General features: G+C 33.7%; 1 protein-coding gene across 1 annotated transcript; it reads right to left on the reverse strand.

Annotated features, from left to right (window-relative positions):
• Positions 1 to 304: 304 nt before the first annotated feature.
• On the reverse strand, positions 305 to 1,464 carry LOC129300581 (F-box protein GID2-like). Its single transcript, XM_054939150.1, has one exon. It carries the CDS (start codon positions 1,065 to 1,067, stop codon positions 528 to 530), a length of 540 nt encoding a protein of 179 aa, XP_054795125.1. The 5' UTR covers positions 1,068 to 1,464; the 3' UTR covers positions 305 to 527.
• Between the last annotated feature and the right edge of the window lie 11,526 nt (positions 1,465 to 12,990).

Genomic DNA, 12,990 nt, shown 5'->3' on the forward strand with positions numbered 1-12,990 from the left:
TTGGCCAAAAAAAAAAATACCTTACAGAGACCGACTATCAACAGCGTCTCTCCATTTTTTTCCACCCTTTTTCACCAATTTTTTCATCCTCACCATTCATTAATTTTATTATTTAAAAAATTATTTAATAAAAAAATTTAAACGATGAAGATGGAAAAAATGAAGGAAAATGAAAAAATAAAAAATGAAAAGACCCCACTTCCCCATCGACCACAGCAACTCTCCCTTCTTTAGCTCCCCATTTTTTGTTTTTTGGGGTCTTGTCTGACCCCACTCATCACTCATCCAGCAATTAGGTGAAATCTTTCACAACACAAAATCCCATTACTGGAATTTTTACATTATAATATAATATAATTCTTCCATTAACCAGATTCCTTCTCAACGAACTCGAATCCGTGTTAATACTGCAGATCTGGTCACTCTAATCCAGAAATCCCAACCGTACAAAACACATTCAACCCCAAGGCCATCAGCAGATTACAGAGGCCGAATCAGAATTGGCTACATAATTTAAATCGTAAAAATCATCTGTTCCTCTTATTGAAATTCATCTTCTCGTAGCAACTGATCGACATCAGACACAAGGAAAGATGAACCTCGTCTTTGCCCAGCCGAGACGGTGGCTTCGATGGAATCTTCTTCGGGACCGCAGCCCAAGCCGACGACGAAGATGACGAGGCCGAACACGCCTGCGGCTTGGATAGAGGCCCCAGGTAAAGCGCGTGAAGACGACGGAATCCGCCGAGTGCAAGGACCACCGTACGCAGCTGCTGCTCGCTACAGCCGGTGTTTGCCCACTGCTTGGAGCAGATCAACTCCCACAATCGCTCGTCCTGCGCCGTCCTATGCCACTGCTTGCTCACGCATCCCGCCATCGCCAGCGTCTTCGCGTCCACGTGCTTCAGCACCTCGAACAGAAGATTCTCATCCAGATAAACAAACCCGCCGGAGTTTTCCGCTGTTCGATCGTCGGGTTCCTCGTCGCTCTCCGTCAGCTTAGCCTTCTTCATCTTCCTCTCATCGCCAGCAGCCGGTGTGCCATCACCGGGAAGGAGCCTCTTCATCCCTGAGCGGCTAAGCCTAAATTACAAGCGGGCTCTGTTCGCCGCCTACTGTTTTGCAACGAGCAAGAAGAAATCTCGAGGTGCGTTGTTCTGGTGGGGTTTGAAATTTAAAGGAAGAGGAAGGATTGAAGGGAGCGCCTGATCGAAGAAACTGAGAGAAAGTACGATGAGGAGGGCGCGAGGGCAAAGATAACGGAGGGATGGTAGAGTAAAAGTGAGGGTTAGGGGGAGGCAAAGCAAAGCAGAGGATCTGTATCGCACCCGTTCGTGACGGTTTTTGAAGACGACAAGATGTGTAATGAATGCGTTTGGATTCCTTTTTTTGTGAATAGACCCACTTGTCCGGAGCCTCATGGCTCATGGCCTCATGCTTTTGTTTCTATTCACTTTCTCCTCATTCCTCCCGCTCTGTTCTCTTCCTCCTTTCTTTTTTCATGTTTTCTTTGCTACCTGACAAACACAAATACGACAAAGCGTACAACACTAATATACTAATTTTTTTTTAAAAAAAAAAAACTTTAAACTTCAGACCGAAAACCCAATACAATGAGAACAATCATCGAAATTGCCAAAAACTTTTCTCACAAGCATAACTTCTAGATTCGTTATTAAAGCCAAAGAGAATGTGGTTGAAATGCCTTGTTCGTGGGTGACGCTCTTTTATATAACAAACTTGACTGCCAAATTAAATAGTTTTCAGGTTTGGACTTTGGAGGATGTTTTATATCTTTTATATGGAAAAGATACAAAAACTAGTCTCCTTTGAGCACAACTCTGTAATTAGAATTAGAATATTACAAAATTAGATCTATTATGAACAATGACAAAGTAAAACTTCACCTATCAATCAAGAGGGCAGGGGCGCCAGTGTTTCGATTTGAATGACAAACCTTGACCAACGAGGGGTCATTTTGGTATGAGAAATTTTCAGACTTTGTCATTATAAAAAAAAACGTTAGGTTTGGAAAAAAGGTGTAACAATCGATGACCTATGATATTTAAGGTATGTTTGTTTTCTGTTTCTAAAAATTATTTTTTATTTTTAAAAATAAAAAAATTAAAAAAATTGTTTGGATAAGTGTTTTTATTTAGTTATTTTTAAAACTGTTTTCATTTTTTATTTTTTAAAAAAATAAAAAAATTGTTTTCATTTTATTTTTCTTATTTTAAAATACACTACATTTGATTATTAAAAATTATAATTACCTTGACTAATTTCTATTTGAAAGCTATCAAAGACAAGAGAGATGAATTAAAAAATGACTAAAAAATATCGTATCTATTATTGAGATAAAAATTACATTATATACACAAAAAAAATAAATAATACAATAATGATTAATAACTATATAACAATATCTTCTAATAATAATTGAGATATATACACAATAATAATAAAAGACATTTGAAAAATATTTTAGATAACATTCCCCTCAAACTCAAGATGCCTAATAGAAAGCAACTTGAGTTTGCCTACTAAAAATTGAAAGTGACCTGGATAAAAAGACTTTGTAAACAAGTCTACCAACCAGTACTTGGTTCGAATTAAAACAAGTTAGATGGTGCCTCGAACAACATGTTGCCAAGTAAAGCGATAATCAATCTTAATGTGTTTGGTTTGCTCATGAAACACATCACTGTGAGCAATACTGATTGTAGCTTGACTATCACAATAAATGTCCGTAGAGTAACTCTGAGATGCTCCCAACTCATCAAGTAACTAACGAAGCCAAAGTACCTCAGCAGTAATGTCTGCTGGTGCATGATATTCTGATTTAGCACTAGAGCGAGAGGCTAATGTCTGCTTCTTACTTCTCCAATAAATAAGGGAATGATCAAGGAAGATACATAAACCTGTCATTGACCGTCAATCATCACAATCATCATCTCAATCGGCATCAAGGTAAGCTCGCAGTGCAAGAGAGGAGCTAGCAAAGAAGTAAAGCCCATAATACATAGTGCCTTTGATATATTGAATGATTTGAAAAACTGCTAAATAATGAGTTTTGCGAAGTTCAGACATAAACTGGCTGGCAACATGAACTACATGGACAATATCAGTACGGGTGACAGCAAGATAGATGAGGCCCCTAACTAGTTGGCAGTAACGGGTGGGATTATCCAACAAGGTGCCATTAGTGAAAGTATAGTGAACATTTGATTCAATAGGAGTAGTTTCAACTTCTTTATCAAAAAGGTGAACTCGAGATATCAAATGAATGGCATACTTGACTTGAGAGAGATATATACCATCATTCCCGTGGTAGACCTCAAACTTAAGAAAATAGCTCAATCTGCCAAGATCCTTCATTTCAAATTAAAGGCCTAAGTATGTCTTGAGCTTCTAAACTCTTGTATCATCACTACTTGTGATAATTATGTCATCAACATACAGCAAAAACATAACAATATCACGATCAGTGGAGCGAACAAAAAGAGCCGAGTTGTGAGGACTATAAGAAAAATTTAATCGATTCGTAGAGCTTGCTTGATCCTATATAATGCTTGATAAAAATGACAAACCTTGTCTTTTAGATGTTGATACTTAAGGGCTTCATATACACTTCTTCTAGATCTCCATTTGGAAAGGTATTTTTAATATCCATCTAGTAAAGAGGCCAGTACTTAACAGCAATAATGGCAAGAAGGCCGTGAACAGAAGTCATGCGGGCAACAGGTGCAAAAGTTTCCCCATAGTGATGCCATACTCCTAAGTGTATCCTTAGGCCATCGAGCGGGCCTTATGTTGCTTCAAAGAGCCATCAGAATGAGTCTTGTTCTTGTAGACCCATTAACACCCAACTAAAGTTTTACAAGGAGGAAGATTAATAAGATCTCAAGTATTTATTTTCTCTAGGGCCTGCAATTCATCATCCATAGCTTGCTGCTAAAGGGGATCACGAGAGGCTTCCTTAAAGGATTTGAGTTCCTGGAAGTGGAAAATGGTGAAAAAATAATAGTAATCATTGAGGTAAGAGAGAAGATTTCTTACACAATTAGGCCGAGAGTCTGTGAATGATATGGGCTCAGTAGGCGTAACTATACTGGAGGAGCAATAGGTGTGACAGTAGGCACATCTAGAGTAGGTGCAGCATCAATTGTGGAAACAAGCTTAATAGAAGAATCTATGCTTGAGTCACTAGGAAAAATATCAATAAAAATAGGGGGTGAAAAAGATGAGAATAATGAGAGATCAATTAGAGATGAAAATTTGATATTTTCCCAAAAGAAAACATGCTGAGAAATACAAACACGATGAGAGAGAGGATTCCAGCAACAATAACCCTTATGCTTAAAATCATAACCAAGAAAACAACAAACATGAGAATGAGTTTGAAGTTTGTTTGTCTCATGAGACTAAAAAGAACAAAACAAACATAAGCAAAGACTTTTGAGAGACTATAATGAGGAGGATAACTATAAAGATGCTTAAAAGGAGAAATGTTATTAATGACAGGAGACAGGAGTCGATTGATGCAAAAGACAGAGGTTAAGACTTCTTCACCCAAAAGTCATTCAAGACAAGAAGAAGAAATGAGCAATGCTCTAACAAAATTAAAAATATGACGGTGTTTATGCTCAACACAACTATTCTGTTGAGAAGTATAAGGACAAGAATATTGAGAAATAATGCCCTGAGAATTGAGAAAGGTGAGTAATTTAGAGTGATAATATTCCAAAGCATTATCACGACTAAAAATTTTAATGACTTTAGAATAATAAGTGTGAACCATAGTAGCAAATTTGATATAAAATTTAGGTAAATTAGATCAATGTTTTGTCATATAAATTTAGGTAAAATGAGAAAAATTATCAATAAAAATCACAAAATATTGAGAGAGATATATACCATCATTCCCGTGGTAGACCTCAAACTTAAGAAAATAGCTCAATCTGCCAAGATCCTTCATTTCAAATTAAAGGCCTAAGTATGTCTTGAGCTTCTAAACTCTTGTATCATCACTACTTGTGATAATTATGTCATCAACATACAGCAAAAACATAACAATATCACGATCAGTGGAGCGAACAAAAAGAGCCGAGTTGTGAGGACTATAAGAAAAATTTAATCGATTCGTAGAGCTTGCTTGATCCTATATAATGCTTGATAAAAATGACAAACCTTGTCTTTTAGATGTTGATACTTAAGGGCTTCATATACACTTCTTCTAGATCTCCATTTGGAAAGGTATTTTTAATATCCATCTAGTAAAGAGGCCAGTACTTAACAGCAATAATGGCAAGAAGGCCGTGAACAGAAGTCATGCGGGCAACAGGTGCAAAAGTTTCCCCATAGTGATGCCATACTCCTAAGTGTATCCTTAGGCCATCGAGCGGGCCTTATGTTGCTTCAAAGAGCCATCAGAATGAGTCTTGTTCTTGTAGACCCATTAACACCCAACTAAAGTTTTACAAGGAGGAAGATTAATAAGATCTCAAGTATTTATTTTCTCTAGGGCCTGCAATTCATCATCCATAGCTTGCTGCTAAAGGGGATCACGAGAGGCTTCCTTAAAGGATTTGAGTTCCTGGAAGTGGAAAATGGTGAAAAAATAATAGTAATCATTGAGGTAAGAGAGAAGATTTCTTACACAATTAGGCCGAGAGTCTGTGAATGATATGGGCTCAGTAGGCGTAACTATACTGGAGGAGCAATAGGTGTGACAGTAGGCACATCTAGAGTAGGTGCAGCATCAATTGTGGAAACAAGCTTAATAGAAGAATCTATGCTTGAGTCACTAGGAAAAATATCAATAAAAATAGGGGGTGAAAAAGATGAGAATAATGAGAGATCAATTAGAGATGAAAATTTGATATTTTCCCAAAAGAAAACATGCTGAGAAATACAAACACGATGAGAGAGAGGATTCCAGCAACAATAACCCTTATGCTTAAAATCATAACCAAGAAAACAACAAACATGAGAATGAGTTTGAAGTTTGTTTGTCTCATGAGACTAAAAAGAACAAAACAAACATAAGCAAAGACTTTTGAGAGACTATAATGAGGAGGATAACTATAAAGATGCTTAAAAGGAGAAATGTTATTAATGACAGGAGACAGGAGTCGATTGATGCAAAAGACAGAGGTTAAGACTTCTTCACCCAAAAGTCATTCAAGACAAGAAGAAGAAATGAGCAATGCTCTAACAAAATTAAAAATATGACGGTGTTTATGCTCAACACAACTATTCTGTTGAGAAGTATAAGGACAAGAATATTGAGAAATAATGCCCTGAGAATTGAGAAAGGTGAGTAATTTAGAGTGATAATATTCCAAAGCATTATCACGACTAAAAATTTTAATGACTTTAGAATAATAAGTGTGAACCATAGTAGCAAATTTGATATAAAATTTAGGTAAATTAGATCAATGTTTTGTCATATAAATTTAGGTAAAATGAGAAAAATTATCAATAAAAATCACAAAATATTGAGAGAGATATATACCATCATTCCCGTGGTAGACCTCAAACTTAAGAAAATAGCTCAATCTGCCAAGATCCTTCATTTCAAATTAAAGGCCTAAGTATGTCTTGAGCTTCTAAACTCTTGTATCATCACTACTTGTGATAATTATGTCATCAACATACAGCAAAAACATAACAATATCACGATCAGTGGAGCGAACAAAAAGAGCCGAGTTGTGAGGACTATAAGAAAAATTTAATCGATTCGTAGAGCTTGCTTGATCCTATATAATGCTTGATAAAAATGACAAACCTTGTCTTTTAGATGTTGATACTTAAGGGCTTCATATACACTTCTTCTAGATCTCCATTTGGAAAGGTATTTTTAATATCCATCTAGTAAAGAGGCCAGTACTTAACAGCAATAATGGCAAGAAGGCCGTGAACAGAAGTCATGCGGGCAACAGGTGCAAAAGTTTCCCCATAGTGATGCCATACTCCTAAGTGTATCCTTAGGCCATCGAGCGGGCCTTATGTTGCTTCAAAGAGCCATCAGAATGAGTCTTGTTCTTGTAGACCCATTAACACCCAACTAAAGTTTTACAAGGAGGAAGATTAATAAGATCTCAAGTATTTATTTTCTCTAGGGCCTGCAATTCATCATCCATAGCTTGCTGCTAAAGGGGATCACGAGAGGCTTCCTTAAAGGATTTGAGTTCCTGGAAGTGGAAAATGGTGAAAAAATAATAGTAATCATTGAGGTAAGAGAGAAGATTTCTTACACAATTAGGCCGAGAGTCTGTGAATGATATGGGCTCAGTAGGCGTAACTATACTGGAGGAGCAATAGGTGTGACAGTAGGCACATCTAGAGTAGGTGCAGCATCAATTGTGGAAACAAGCTTAATAGAAGAATCTATGCTTGAGTCACTAGGAAAAATATCAATAAAAATAGGGGGTGAAAAAGATGAGAATAATGAGAGATCAATTAGAGATGAAAATTTGATATTTTCCCAAAAGAAAACATGCTGAGAAATACAAACACGATGAGAGAGAGGATTCCAGCAACAATAACCCTTATGCTTAAAATCATAACCAAGAAAACAACAAACATGAGAATGAGTTTGAAGTTTGTTTGTCTCATGAGACTAAAAAGAACAAAACAAACATAAGCAAAGACTTTTGAGAGACTATAATGAGGAGGATAACTATAAAGATGCTTAAAAGGAGAAATGTTATTAATGACAGGAGACAGGAGTCGATTGATGCAAAAGACAGAGGTTAAGACTTCTTCACCCAAAAGTCATTCAAGACAAGAAGAAGAAATGAGCAATGCTCTAACAAAATTAAAAATATGACGGTGTTTATGCTCAACACAACTATTCTGTTGAGAAGTATAAGGACAAGAATATTGAGAAATAATGCCCTGAGAATTGAGAAAGGTGAGTAATTTAGAGTGATAATATTCCAAAGCATTATCACGACTAAAAATTTTAATGACTTTAGAATAATAAGTGTGAACCATAGTAGCAAATTTGATATAAAATTTAGGTAAATTAGATCAATGTTTTGTCATATAAATTTAGGTAAAATGAGAAAAATTATCAATAAAAATCACAAAATTGAGACCTTGCCATAGAGGGAATAGGTATAAGGCCCTAAACATTAGAATGAATCAAATCAAATGAAAAAGCAGCAATAGAATCATTTTTATGAAAAGACAAAGAGGGTTGTTTGGTAGTTTGACAAGAAACGCATTGCAAAGAATGGCTATGAACATGACCTAAAAGACCACTAGTAATTAAATGATACAATTTACTCAAAGAAGGGTGAGCAAGATGACGATGCCATAGGTTGAGAGAAGAATCAGGGGAAAAGGATGTGAAGGCAGCACATAATATGGGAACAGTGATCTCAGGTAGGTTCATTAAGGTGAGCTCGAACATGCGACCAACTTTACGCCTGATCCTGACAACATGTCCTATTTGAGAATCTATCACAACATAACCGCATTTATTAAATAACATGTCATAACCCATATCAACAAGTTGTCTAACAAAGAGAAGGTTAAAATTAATGGTAGGAACAGAAAATGTATCATGAATAGATAGGGGAGGCAAGGAGACAGTATCGATATGACTAATAGCCATTTGAGAATTATCAGCAGTGTGTATAGGATAGGCAGTAGGTTTAAGTGTCATAGAAAAGGAGAAATTTTTCTGACATGTTATATGATTGCAATAATCAAAGTCAAAATACCAAGTGAATTTATCAATGAGAGTAAATAAGGCAGTAAATGGGCTAGAAGAACTAGAGATGAATGTACGCAATAAAGTTTCAAGTTCGATCGGAGAGGGTCCTAAAGTAGGCTAAGCAAGATCACATTTTTCCAACTAAAGATGATAATTGCAACCATTTAAAGTAACTAATACGAATTGACCAACATTTGAATTTTTCATTTTTTTAAGGGGAAAAAAGGAAACTTTCATAGATGCATTAGGTTATTCAACTACTATTGGGTTAGAAAGGCTTCAAGATAAAGCTTTTTTTCCCTTAAAATGGGTAGGGGAATTGTTCACGAAGAGTCTATTAAAGACCCTAAAAGACGTAGTCGATTATGGGATCTAATGATGTTTATCAAGTATTAAAATATAATTCGGTAAGAGTGAAATTTGTATAATTTTTAAATTATTTTGGTTTTGAGTAGTGTTTATATTTTGTACTATTTTTACAGGGGACTGAAGCCATTAGAGGCATTACTTTGGACTTATCAAAACTTGAAGATCTAAACTTGAATCCTCATGTGTTTTGAAGGATGCGCAAGCTTAAATTTCTTCAAATCCACAACACTATTTCCAAAGAGCAAGTCTTGTATTTTCCTAAAGGCCTAAAATCTTTATCTAATGAACTAAGGTGTCTTTATTGGGATAGATATCCTTTAAAATCTTTGCCGTCGTCATTTTTTGCAGAAAAATTAGTCTCACTTAAACTGCAAAATGGCCAAGCCACACTCCTTTGGCATGGAACTCAGGTAAACAAATGATTTGCTTAATTTTTTTTTCTTGTTTTAATTTCAACTAGAAGGATCATGGAGTTATATAGGCCATAAATGATGACTTATCTCTTTCCATTGTTATAGAATCTTGTGAGTTTAAAAGAAATTGTCCTCAATAATAAATCCAAACACTTGATCACACTTCCTGATTTTTTCAAGGCGTGAAGCCTTGAAAATGTGTCCTTGTAGAATTGCACAAACTTGCGTGATGTATGCCCTTATATTTAAAAACTATTGAGCTTTATTAACCGAATTTCACCCTTTAATAAAGTAATTATTTATTTTTAAATAAACCCTATCTTTTTATATTTACTTCTATTAAATACCCTATAATAAATATAAAATCATTATTAATAGGGAAACTTAAAAAAAAAGGCAATGATTACACCTTAAAAAATTAAAAATGTCTTATATTTTTGAATATCCAACTCTTTAAAAAATGTCTTATATTTTTTAATGAAAGGAGTATTATAAAATAGTTTTTTTTTTAAAAAATGAGAACACAAACTGAACAGACCCTTATTTATCTTCCCCTGTTTCTTTGAATTCTATGAAAATTATGTAGTAGTATTTATCAATTGATTGAATTTAATAGCCCTTCACTATATGTAAATCAATATTCAAATTCTTATTAAAAAAATGTTCATACTTAATGTCTAACTTTATCTTAAATAGTATTGTTTTTAACTGGAGGATATCATGAGCAATTTAAGAACATATTTAGGAATTTTTATTTGTGAAAAGTGTGTGCGAGGAAGTATTTAGGGTAAAGATATATTTTTATTATTAAAGTATTCTACTAAGAGCACCCAACCTTCTAAACTATTTATTGAAATAATTTTACTTTTAAAGTAATTAAAAAATATTTTACCTTTAATACTAAATTCCCTAATAGTTAATGTTAGAATTTCAATTAACATTTTTTAATGATCAATGTTAAAAATTTAATAATAAAGATAAAAATATTCTATCTTAATTACTTTAAAAGTAAAATTAGTCTAATTAATAATTTAAATGTTGAGTATTTTTTAAAAAATATTTTAAGAATAAAAATATAGTTTTATACTCTTTTGTCTTTACCATGTGTGCATGTTTTGATTGTTTTCCTCCTTCGAGTGGTTTCACTTCTCGGGGACCCATTGAGCCGAATTCCGCTGCTAAAGTAAAGTGCTGGCAACAAAAGGTCCTATAAACGTTCAGTATTTCTCCGGACACCCCAACGCAAAACATACAAACGCTGACAAGCACCCGCACATGGGAAAGGTGAATTTCCAAGATTCACAGGCGCGGGTCATTTGTTCTAAGGTTCCACAATTTGACTGATTTATAAAGTCATCCGTTTTATTCTCAAAAACTACTAATCTATAAGCTTCGGAAACCAATCTACCTACATTTTTAATAACATAATCATCTCTTTACTAATTTATTTTATTAATTATAAACATCCTCCTATTAAGACAATCATATTTCACAGTTGAATGTTGAATGCTAATTTTTTTTTCAATATGAATTTAAATTTAAATATTAGTTCATACAAAAAGTTCTTAAATTACATCCAACTCAAGCATGACTCAAGAATACTATTTTTTTTTTGGTGTACCTCAAGAATACTATTTTGATCGTATATGATATTCTCCTATCCCATTTATAATATATTTTCAATTGATTTAATGTTCCATTATATAAAAATAATAAATTGTTAATAAAGGTTATTTCAAAATTACTTATATTATTTCATTTTTAAATATATTTTTTATTAAATGAAGAATATGTTTAAATTTTTATATTTCTTTTAAAAGAAGTTAAGGTTTCAAACAGCGTACAATATTTTTTTTAGAAAAATATCTTATAAAATATAACGGATCACAGATTGATAACGTGCAAGGCTAGGCCGGGAACATTTATTTCACGCACCACGAGATTTTTTTTGTTTTGATTTCTGTATTTTAAGCGCGCAAGTAACGGGGACCGGGGCCCAGGCTCCTGAAGACTTTTTCAACTGAAAAATAATAAATGCTCTTCCTATTTTAAATTATAAAATATTTTTTTAAAAATTTTCATATCAAATTATAAGGTACATTTAATTTTTAAATGCATTAATTTTAATATTATTTTTTTATTTTTTTATAATTAATTTTCTTCCTTTTCTTTAAATATATTAAATTAAAAATGTTTAAAAAATATTTTATTTTAAAAGATAAGATTGTTAAGTGTATTTAATAAAGTTTATTAGTATGTAAAATTTTATTTAAAAGTATTTTATAATTTGAGATGGAGGGAGTAACATTTTGTCATGATTAGCAAATTTAATTTTTTAAAAATAATCTTCATCCTTCAACTTTTAACTTTTTTATAACTCAATCACTTAAGTATGATTTGTTGTAACTCATTCCTTCAACCTTTAACTCACTTATAATTGTATTCTCATTTTTTAATTTTTTTTAAAACTATCTTTATCTAATAAGAGGGATAAAAAATGTTTATATCTTGATTTAAAATATCCTCATCTTACCCTTTAATGTGGGATTTAAATTAATATGAAAAAATATAATTAACAAAAGTGAAGAAACTGAATTACAAATGAGTTAAGAATTAAAAGACTAAGTCACAATAAATTATAATTAAAAATTTAAGTTATAAATAAATTAAAAATTAAGAGATTAAAAGATTAATTTTGGTTTCTAAGGACATAAAGCCATCGTGCACAGAAATTATGAAAAACAATCCGGCTAGCTATATAAACAATAGATTGACCCACTCGCTCGGAGACATTGGCACATACAAGGTATTAATTGTGCTATGGGAGTGGTGTTTGAGGAAACACGGAGATACACTCTCTCTTATGTTGTCTCGGCGGGGGAGGAGGGAAGGGGCAAAATTAAATTTGGAAAACATAATTGTGGTATCAAGCTACAAAAATTGTGCACGAGGATGAGTACCAGAAAGGCAAGCGAATCATTTAATTAACCAGCAAAACAATTGCAGTAACGTATATGACTTTTTTGCAATGCGAAGGGTGCACTAATGAACTCTGTTCTGGGTTGATCCAAAAGTCATAAGAAGGACCCCTTTCATCTCTCAGGCCTCAGCCATTGCCAAATGCAATCTCGATTTCGCTGTCAATTGTCAAATCAAGTTTGATCATATCATGCATTCCTTAAACAATTCAAAGGCCTCTTCCGATTTTCGCTCTTTCCTAAACAATAAAGTCAGAATAGGCATTTGATGGCACCCTGTTGCAGGCATTCTGTTCTGAGTATGAAACCAAGCGAATTTCAAGTTTTGCGGCACCGGGAAAGTAAGATTTCTTATCAGATCCTCCGTCTTCTATCCTACACATTGTTGCCTTAAATACTCCAAGGTGAACTACCAACATACCAGAGTTTGTTTCTCCGAATAAAGAAGGTGAGTGTTGCATGATGGCCCTATGGAAAATTAGGTTTTTCACTTTCTTCTTAC

This window comes from Prosopis cineraria, unplaced genomic scaffold, assembly GCF_029017545.1.
Source record: "Prosopis cineraria cultivar Desert tree isolate PC_DT_omini unplaced genomic scaffold, ASM2901754v1 PC1661, whole genome shotgun sequence".
In the NCBI taxonomy this organism is placed as follows: domain Eukaryota; kingdom Viridiplantae; phylum Streptophyta; class Magnoliopsida; order Fabales; family Fabaceae; genus Prosopis; species Prosopis cineraria.